Source organism: Grammomys surdaster, unplaced genomic scaffold (genome assembly GCF_004785775.1).
Source record: "Grammomys surdaster isolate TR1022 unplaced genomic scaffold, NIH_TR_1.0 357, whole genome shotgun sequence".
Lineage (NCBI taxonomy): Eukaryota > Metazoa > Chordata > Mammalia > Rodentia > Muridae > Grammomys > Grammomys surdaster.
In genome coordinates, this window is record NW_021604776.1 from 856014 (window position 1) to 866904 (window position 10891).

Consider the following 10891-nt stretch of genomic DNA (forward strand, 5'->3'; position numbering starts at 1 on the left):
TGATCATGATGGATGATTGTTTTGATGTGGTCTTGGATTCGGTTTGCTAGAATTTTATTGAGTATTTTTGCATCGATGTTCATAAGGGAGATTGGTCTGAAGTTCTCTTTCTTTGTCGGGTCCTTGTTGGGTTTGGGTATGAATGTAATTGTAGCTTCATAGAAGGAATTGGGTAGTGTTCCTTCTGTCTCTATTTTGTGGAATAGTTTGAAGAGAATTGGTATTAGGTCTTCCTTGAAAGTCTGATAGAATTCAGCACTAAAACCATCTGGTCCTGGGCTTTTTTTAGTGGGGAGGCTTTTGATGACTGCTGCTATTTCCTGAGGGGTTATGGGACTATTTAGATGGTTTATCTGCTCCTGGTTTAACTTCGGTACCTGGTATCTGTCTAGGAAATTGTCCATTTCATCCAGGTTTTCCAGTTTTGTTGAGTATAGGCCTTTGTAGTAGGATCTGATGATTTTTTGAATTTCTTCAGTTTCTGTTGTTATGTCTCCCTTTTCAGTTCTGATTTTATTAATTTGGATACTGTCTCTGTGCCCTTTGGTTAATCTGGCTAAGGGTTTATCTATCTTGTTGATTTTCTCAAAGAACCAACTCCTGGTTTTATTGATATTTTGTATTGTTCTTTCTGTTTCTATTTGGTTGATTTCAGCCCTGAGTTTGATTATTTCCTGCCTTCTACTCCTCCTGGGTGTATTTGCTTCTTTTTGTTCTAGAGCTTTTAGTTGTGCAGTCAACTTGTTAGTGTGTGCTCTTTCCAGTTTCTTTTTGTAGGCACTTAGAGCTATGAGCTTTCCTCTTAGCACTGCCTTCATGGAGTCCCACAAGTTTTGGTATGATGTGTCCTCATTTTCATTGAATTCTAAAAAGTCTTTTATTTCTTTCTTTATTTCTTCCTTGACCAAGTCATCATTGAGTAGAGAGTTGTTCAGTTTCCATGTGTACGTGGGTTTTCCATTGTTTTTGTCATTATTAAAGACCAGTCTTAGTCCGTGGTGATCTGATAAGATGCAAGGGATTATTTCAATCTTTTTGTATCTGTAGAGGCCTGTTTTGTGACCAATTATATGGTCTATTTTGGAGAAGGTACCATGAGGTGCTGAGAAAAAGGTATATTCTTTTGTTTTAGGATGAAATGTTCTATAGATGTCTGTTAAGTCCATTTGGTTCATAACTTCTGTTAATGTCAAAGTGTCTCTGTTTAGTTTCTGTTTCCATGATCTGTCCATTGCTGACAGTGGGGTGTTGAAATCCCCCACTATTATTGTGTGAGATGTAATGTGTGTTTTGAGCTTTAGTAAAGTTTCTTTTATGTATGTAGGTGCCCTTGCATTTGGAGCATAGATGTTCAGAATTGAGAGTTCACCTTGGTAGATTTTTCCTTTGATGAGTATGAAGTGTCCTTCCTTATCTTTTTTGATTAATTTTGGATGAAAGTCGATTTTATTTGATATTAGAATGGCTACTCCAGCTTGTTTCTTGGGACCATTGGCTTGGAAATTTGTTTTCCACCCTTTTATTCTGAGGTAGTGTCTGTCTTTGTCACTGAGGTGCGTTTCTTGTATGCAGCAAAATTCTGGGTCTTGTTTGTGTATCCAGTCTGATAGTCTGCGTCTTTTTATTGGGGAATTGAGACCATTGATGTTAAGAGATATTAAGGAAAAATGATTGTTGCTTCCTGTTATTTTTTTTATTAGAGGTAAAGTTATGTTTGTATCTTTTTTGGGGGGTTGTTGGAAGATTACTTACTTGCTTTTCCTAGGTTGTAGTTTCCCTCCTTGTGTTGGCATTTTCCATCAATTATCCTTTGAAGTGCTGGGTTTGTGGGAAGATATTGTGCAAATTTGGTTTTGTCATGGAATATCTTGGTTTCACCATCTATAGTGATTGAGAGTTTTGCTGGGTATAGTAATCTGGGCTGGCAATTGTGTTCTCTTAGTGTCTGTATGATGTCAGTCCAGGCTCTTCTGGCTTTTATAGTCTCTGGTGAGAAGTCTGGTGTAATTCTTATAGGTCTGCCTTTATATGTTACTTGACCTTTTTCCCTTACTGCTTTTAGTATTTTTTCTTTGTTTTGTGCATCTGGTGTTTTGATTATTATGTGACGGGAGGTATTTCTTTTCTGGTCTAGTCTATTTGGTGTTCTGTAGGCTTCTTGTATGTTTATGGGCATCTTGTTCTTTAGGTTAGGGAAGTTTTCCTCAATAATTTTGTTGAAGATATTTACTGGCCCTTTAAGTTGGGAATCTTCATTCTCATCTATACCTATTATCCTTAGGTTTGGTCTTCTCATTGTGTCCTGGATTTCCTGGATGTTTTGAGTTAGGAGTTTTTTGCATTTTGCATTTTCTTTGACAACTGTGTCAATATTTTCCACCGTATCTTCTGCATTTGAGATTCTCTCTTCTATCTCTTGTATTCGGTTGGTGATGCTTGCGTCTGTGACTCCTGATCTCTTTCTTAGGTTTTCTATCTCCATGGTTGTCTCCCTTTGAACTTTCTTTATTGTTTCTATTTCTAGTTTCAGATCCTGAATGTTTTTGTTTAATTCCTTCTTTGTGTTTTCTTCCATTTCTTTAAGGGATTTCTGTGATTCCTCTTTAAGGACTTCTATCTGTTTACTTGTACTCTCCTGTATTTCTTTAAGGGAGTTACTTAATTCCTTCTTATAATCCTCTATCATCATCATGAGAAGTGATTTTAATTCTGAATCCTGCTTTTCAGGTGTGATGGGGTGTTCAGGGCTTGCTATATTGGGAGAATTGGGCACTGATGATGCCAAGAAACTTTGGTTTCCGTTGCTTATGTTCTTGCGCTTGCCTTTCACCATCTGGTTAACTCTAGTGGTACCTGCCCTCACTGTGTAAAACTGGAGTCTGTATTTCCAGTTATCTTGCTTATTGCAGAGCTCCTCAGAGTCCAGAGGTCTCTGTGGTCTTATGCTCCTAATCTCCTGGGTGGAATAACTCCTGGGACTCAGGCCACCTCTTGGATCTGGAAATCCTTCTGCTCTGAGTGCAGTGGGTCCTCGATGACTCAGGATTCAGTTTCAGCTGCTCTGAGTGCAGTGGCTCCAGCTGCTCTGAGTGCAGTGGCTCCTGGATGACTCAGGATTCAGTTTCTCAACAGGACAGGAGCAGACCGACTCTGTGTCAGCTGCTCTGAGTGCAGTGGCTCCTGGATGACTCAGGATTCAGTTTCTCCACAGGACAGGAGCAGACCAACTCTGTGTCTGCTCCAGCCCAGAGGACCAGGCAGGGGCAGAAGGGAAGTGGAATTCCGGAGGGGCGGGGTTTGGGTAGCTGCTGTGCCCTGGATGTCCCTGGCTCCCCGATCTATCTCTGGGGTTTAGGGAGTGAGATGGAGTTCTTACCAGCTGCTCTGAGTGCAGTGGCTCCTGGATGACTCAGGATTCAGTTTCTCAACAGGACGGGAGCAGACCGACTCTGTGTCTGCTCCAGCCCAGAGGACCAGGCAGGGGCAGAAGGGGGAAACAATGATTTAAGAGCAATTTTTCATTCTAAATTGCTTAAATATGGAAATAGGGCCCAGGTTGGTGAGGTAGAAAAGATCCACAGTTGACTTTCAAGAGTGAGTCTTTTTTGTTTGTTTGTTTGTTTGTTTCAAGCTTTATGTTGTAGAAAGGAAAGGGAGAAATCAGAAAGTGGGTAAAAGCATTAGAAATACCATGTGTATGTACCTCTCAGTTGCTGCCTTTTTTATATAGGGGAAACTTAAGAATTTGGAGGGGGAAAGTGTTTAGAAAGCACTGCTTCCCTCCCTTGTGTCTGGTCTTGGCTCATCCAGATCAGCTTCCAGGGAGTGGAACATCAGGGAAGCCTAGCCAATGCCGGGGAGATTGAATAGACCCAAGAGTATCACAGAGTGGAGGACCACGGTTATGTGTGGTTACTAAATGTTGCCTTTACAAACTTTGACCCCTGCCTTAAGGATTAGGGTAGCTAAAGTTCAGAGGCGTGGTAAGCCTTAGCAAATGTTTCACACAAACCTGATGGCTGACTTAGGTTCAGAGGGTGTTTCTGTCCCCAAAGCTCATATAGTTTATTTCACACCTATCCCCAGCCATAAGTTTGTAACAGGTTTAGGGAACTGTTCTGGCCACAAAACAGTTGGGAAAGAGCTCAGGTTTCTTCTCTTGGGTGTCCAGATGCCTTTTCTCTCAACTTGCTGTTTATGTGAATGCACACCAGTCCCCAGAAGACTTCCCCGACCATGTCTTGTCTTTTACTTTTGAAAAAATCTGATAAGTGATAACCTAATCTGTTTATATTAATCATAATGGAGTGGCATAAAATGTTCAGTACATGATACAGTTTCATAATGTTAACATCAGGTTAAACATATTTTTTTCATTAAATATTTGGTCTTTTTTTGTATCAAACTTTCCATTTTCTTCTAGTTTTTTGAAAAATATTGGATATAATTGTTAGCCATATTGTACAGCATTACAGTAGAACTTAACTTCTTCTAACTTCAGCTAGGAGCTCTTGATAAAGCCCCACCCTGTCCCCACTATCCCCAAGGAGCCGTTACTCTAGTCTCAATTTCTGCTGTTCCACGTGTGAATTTACGTGCTTCCTATGCCTACCTTAACTCACTGACCTTTTATATGATGGGTTTTTCCTTCTTGGACTTGTCACAGTGGGTTTTTCACTGGGAGTACATTGAGTACATTGTAAGCTTTTTTTTTTTTTTTTGAGACATACTAGTTGCATGGCTTAGAGCTGCTTGTTTGGAATCACAGAGCTTCTGCTTCTAGGATGGCAAAACAATGTGTTTCTTTACGTTGGAAGAAAGCTCTTAGCAAATGGTTGGCACTAAATAGGCATATTTACAGAGTGAACAGATCATGTTGCCTCCCAGAAAACCACTATGAACAATAGTGGATTTCCATATTGTACTGTTCTGTACTTGGCAATTTCCACACAGTGTTTATTTGAAAGCAAACTCAAATTATATCCCAGGTCACTTTTATGTTGTGGCCGGTAACACTAGCTACCTATTTGTGTTAAGAAAAAAAACTGCTTTCAAAGTTGCCTCTTGGAATAAATGTTCTTTTTCTCTTCTAATTAAGCCATTTTCTTAAACTGGCTATTTTGGAGAATGAAAGTTTAACTAGACATCATTATATTACTTAATTTTCTTTTTCTGACCAGTTGTAATTCTGTGAACATTGAGAGCATTTTATGTCTGTAGATGCTAATTTTATGGAATTTTTTTAAATCTCTTAATAGGAAGAGATAATGCATGTGAAAAAACTTCATACATGTTTCTGCGCAAGGAGCTTCCTGTGCGACTGGCTAACACCATGAGAGAGGTTAATCTTTTGCCAGATAACTTGTTGAACCGCCCTTCAGTTGGATTAGTTCAGAGTTGGTAAGTAAACGCTGCGAACATTTCAGCACTGGAAGCATTTTGCACAGAAGTGTACATACTGTCTGTCTGGGAATGAGGTATTCAGGATAGCTGGGTTTTCCTTGCATTTACAAGCTTTTAACTATTCATTTAAAAATTTTAATGAAGTATCTTGAACCATAAGACACTTTCTTAACCTTTTTTTTCTTGTTATAGATATGATTACTCACTGAAAAAAATTAGAGAACAAAATAACGGAATGATGTTACAGTGACCAGTATCAGTGGACCTACTTTCATTAAAAAAAAAAAAAAAAAGAAATTGAGACAGTGTCTTTTGTATCCCAGACTGGCCTTGAATTCCATTTGTAGCCTAGGTGTCCTTTGCACATCTGATCCTCTTGCCTCCTGAGCACTGGGAGTGTTACTATGTCCACTTACTGGGGATTGAAGCAGACTTTGACAACGTAGAGGCGAGGCAAGCACTCCTAATTGAGCTACTTGCCTAGCCCATTTGCCCTCCCTTGGACAGAGAGATGTTTTTGACTTTTAGTAAGTCTCAGTCTGGCCTCTTTTATTTTTGTTTTAAAGATCTTTCATGAAGGAAGTACTTTTTAGAACAAGTCTTGTACAGGGGAACCTCATATGGAAAAAATGGTCATCTCTGTGCTGTGCTGCATCTGCTCTATGAAAGATCTTAAAGTTAAAACAAAATCAGTTATAGCTCTGATTGTAAAGATGTATTCTCTAACAGAGGGAGTGGAGTCTATGATCATCCCACCCCGTGAGCTCACTGAGTGGGAGGCTGTAAGAAAAGGTGCCATGTTTTTAGACAGGGATTTCCATGTTTGGTCTACTCTGCTATAAAAAGCATGGTGGCAGTATCTGGAGAAGCCTGGAGGACTGTAAGGACCAGGTGGTACACATACTGCTAATCAGGAACAGTGTTGAGAACAATCAGGGGGCAGAAAATGCTGACTGTGGTCTTGTACTGTTCTTTGATGTGTGGGTGGAGTTGACTGGTGCAGAGGACCATCGTAAGAAATCACCACTTAAGAAAACCAACTCAAATTCAGAGAGTTTGTGGTGGCCTGGATTCTGATAAAGAATGAACATTCAATGGCCATTCCTTAAGAATAAGTTCTTCTGAAAAGCAGTGTTTTATATGATGACCTTGCATGGATTAGGGATTGACCTTACTCAGATAACAGGGAATGAAGCAATGATAACACACATATAGAATAGGTGGAGTCAAGTGAGCCATGCATTCTGATGGACTTGCACCAGCATCAGACCTGAATTAAGGAGGCCATTTATGGTATACAGCTGAATAAGGTGGCAAGTTTTGCTGTTTTAGGTAGGGAGTCTTTGTAGGCAAACAATCTCAGGCTGAAAATATCTGGGAGGAGGAAACTTGAGTGGATATTTTCTGCACACACTGTCAAAATCCACACATAGACCAGGGGATGGCTTTGCCATTCCAATGGGTCCGAGCATTGGCATCTTCAAAAGGCCATGCTCATGTCAACAACACGCATTCACTCAGGACTTCTCTACTGTTCATAATTTTAGATGGTTTTAGAGTTCACTGTCTAATCTCCTTTCCAGAAAAGCAACAAGAAGTTCCTGTCTATGAGGTGGAGAGTTCTTGGGTTGCAGGGAAGATCAGAGAAACAATGGCTACAGATTTGATATTATAGAAGAAATGAGCAACAAATACTTGTTTGCATGAGACTTCTTTATTGCTTCAAGACCATCATTGAAAATTTGCTGTAGATAGTAAAAGTCACTGTCAGGGACCACTGTGTTGAGGGTCCTCGATAGGCAAAGCCATGTCCTTTGATCCAGTAGGTTGTAGCAGTTAACCAGTTTCCATTGCTTATGCAGCAGTTATTTAGGAACTCCAAAGTAAATTACTGCGTCTGAACTGTTTTCCAGCATTAACCAGTTCTCTGATTCTCCAGACACAAGCTGAGTGTTTGTTCAGCAACTCTGTTCAGTCCTGATACTAAGTATCTGAAGTAAGCACAGACCCCACAATTTAAGCTCAGTCCCCAAAGACTGACACCATACATCAGATGTCAAGTGCAAGTCCTGGATCATCCATACCTTTGACTGGCTGACTGTACATTGAGTTTCCATGACCCTCTTCTGAGGTTTGATAATTTGCTAAAGTGGATCACAGAACTCAGGAAGGCACTTTGTTTATATTTGCAGGTAGATTGGGAAAGAAACAGCAAAATGAAAGAAATATATCAGATAAGGTGTTGGTGTGGCTTTATAGCATCCATACCCTCTCTGAGTGTGGTCTGTCGGCACCTCCAGGTGTTCAGTACAAAGCCTTCGGTACAAAATCTCCTAATTCAGGAGTTTTTATAGAGCTTCATTTTCAGGCCTCATGCCTCCACAGATGTTGGGAGTAGACTAAAAGTTCAAGCTCTCTAGTCTCTTGCTCATTGTTTTGAACAAGATCATGTTGACACTGTCTAGAGCCCCACCCTAAGTGACGTCATTAGAATAACTCAAATGTGAGCAATAGGTGCTTCTTCTGAGTAACAAAAGATACTACTGTCATTCTGAAACTTTGAAGCCTTAGGAACTGTACCAGGAACCAGGAGTAAATACCAAATTTATTTTTTGTGTTATACATATACACTGGCAAAGTGAAATATAGACTCAGATGACTATGTTAAACCTTCCTTTGTTTCCTCTCCATACTTCAGACTATGCATGCCATTTCTTTTTGTTCATGCACATTCTATTTTGAAAAAATATTTTCCTACTTAAGAATTGCAAAACTAGTAGGAGACTTGTTATATACCTTCATCTAGCATCACCGATAACATTTGGCTGTATTTGTTCTTTCATAATTCATGTTTATATTTTCTTTCCCACCTTGAATGAAGAGAGAATGAATGTGTGTGTGTGTGTGTGTGTGTGTGTGTGTGTGTGTGTGTGTGTGTGTAATATGACATACACAAATGCATGAAAGAAATGTAAACATTGTCAGGATCAAAATGGAATTGGTAGAGCTAGGGTGCAATGTTGCCTATTAGTGACTAGCTCAAGATTTTGGGTCTACAAGTTGATGCAGAGGCTCTTGCAAACTTATGAAGAAATTACTTCTGTAAGGCCATCTGGCCAGCAACTCTTCAACCTCCAATGCATTCTACCCTTGGTATTAATCATTAGAATCAATAGTTCTTGATTTCAAATATCTGGTGTGATCATTTTTTCTTTAGAAGTCTCTTTGCCTTAGACTTTTTCTTTCTTTAATCATATATTAATAGCCATGTCTTGGGTATTAAAGAGGAAGCAAGATGAATAAAACAACGTCTTGGTTTAACAAAGAACCATGAGAAAAGAAAGGAAAAGGTGGAAAGGGGAGTGGACAAGAAGCATGTTGACACAGGAGGGATTTTAGAAGTGTAGTCACAGAATCTACAAGGAGGTGCCCTTTTGAACATACCTATGGCTTCCTGTAGCATGTGCTTCCTCATTGAAAGGCTCTTTCCAAGTAAGTATATCAGTAGTATTTGAAGCTATATTTCAGATTGTTCCTTTTATTGGTTGACATCATACACAAATTCATTGCTTTTCCTGAAACATTTGGATTGATTTGACATTATGCTCCTTTGCCCCCAAATAACACACATCTCTGGGGATAACTCTTAGAAAACCATGATATAATTTTAACATTTAGAAGTTTATCATTGATATCGTAATATTTCCTAATAGGTAGTGCTTGTTATTATTTTCTTAATTGTCTTAATAATGTTCCTGTTTTTAAAAAAAAAAAAACATGTGTCTTGATTTAAGAATCCAGCTTAGGACCATGTATTTGTCTATTCCTGTCATTTGCTTTTAAAAATAACCTCCATGTGAAGCAGCGACTACCCTGTACTCTTCCTGCTTTCTTTTCATGCTATGAGTCTTAGTATGATCTTGAAATCTTCTGCATTTCTAATTTTTCTTTTTGAAGGATTACCCCTTTGGGACAGGGCTGGAGGCCCACCTAACTTGCTCATGTGTGGCTCATCTTATTAAGACTCAAGGATTTTATAATACACACTTTTTTCTTGTATTAGCCTTTATTGAGAACTATCATGATCAATTTAAAATCTTTTTCTGATGTGCATTTCTCTAGTACATATTGATAAAGTTAATTTTACTCTAGCCTTCTTATATTCTTGGTATCTGCTTCAGGATCAAACCTGGGTGCTTCTTAAAATTTTATGTTCTTTTTGCCAGGTGTGGTGGTGTATATTCCTTTAATCTCTGAATTCAGGAGTTAGTAGCAGATAGATTTCTATGAATGTAAGGTAATCCTGGTCTACATATTGAGTTATAGGCCAGCCAAGGCTATCTAGTGAGACCATGTTTCAAGAAAAATTTATGTTCTTTTTGAGTAATCACATTGTAGTCTTGGAGTATTAGGATACATCTGTAATAACAGTACAGCTTAACCTGGCTTGTACAACTAGAAGGGCCAGTCATTGGATGAGTTCTTCCTATTAGTTTGGATTGGAGACGTGAAGCTATCAGAGCTCTGTTTTTTGATAGTGTTGGCTTTGTTTTCAGGTGAGCTTCCTTCCAGGTGGCAGACCAGCTGTAGAAGTTGCAGATTTCATAGTTATATAACACCTTGTACAAAAGCAGAGAAGTCAGTGTGTTTCTCAGAAACCTCCAGAATGTCTTCTGTGTATTTCTTTCAACTTAAATTGAAGGCTTAGGCCTGATCCTGAGTCAATGCCTGTGTTTAGGGATGCACTTGGTCTTAGCTGTGGACTGTGGGATTAAAGAGTAATTATTGATGAGAGAGACGAGATCTCCCAGAGAAAGACGGGGCCACCTATGTGTTCTAGAGGAATCAAATTAGCCTGAAGCCCTTAGGCTGCATATAGAAGTGGGGCACAGCCTGAGAGAGCAGGGACAAGATGCTAGACAGGTAGCTCATGTGGTGACTCTTCTTTTTTAGGTACATGCAGAGCTTCCTTGAACTTTTAGAATATGAAAACAAGAGCCCAGAAGACCCACGAGTTTTGGATAAGTAAGTATGATGCCAATTACCTAAAAGTAAAAATATCTCGACAAGAGAGCATTTCAATAAACAGAACTTATGTTATCAAGACTAAAGAATTATAATTCAGGGCTATGAGATGACTCAGTTGTTAAAGTACTGACTGCACAAGCGTGTGGGCCTGAGTTTGGATCTGCAATTGTCAAGTGAATACTGGGCAGGTATGACAGCCTGCCTGTAATCCTAGTGGTTGGGAGTCACACTGTGGATCCCCAGAGAAGCTGCCTAGCTAAATGACCTGAATAAGCGAGCTCTAGGTTCAAATGAGAGACCCCGTTTTGATAAATGAGGTAGAGAGTGAATGAGGAAGACAACTGATACTAGCCTGGCATCCTCCTATGTGTGTGTGTGTGTGTGTGTGTGTGTGTGTGTGTGTGTGTGTGTGGTAGAGAGTGAATGAGGAAGACAACTGATACTAGCCTGGCATCCTCCT

At 39.5% G+C, this 10891-nt stretch overlaps 1 protein-coding gene across 1 annotated transcript in view; it reads left to right on the plus strand.

Annotated features, from left to right (window-relative positions):
- Positions 1-10891, plus strand: part of Pdk3 (pyruvate dehydrogenase kinase 3) — a 71029-nt gene that overhangs the window by 19420 nt on the left and 40718 nt on the right. The window contains exons 2-3 of the mRNA XM_028779603.1: positions 5259-5400; positions 10357-10428. Coding sequence (XP_028635436.1) covers positions 5259-5400; positions 10357-10428 — 214 coding nt within the window. The remainder of the gene's footprint in view (positions 1-5258; positions 5401-10356; positions 10429-10891) is intronic.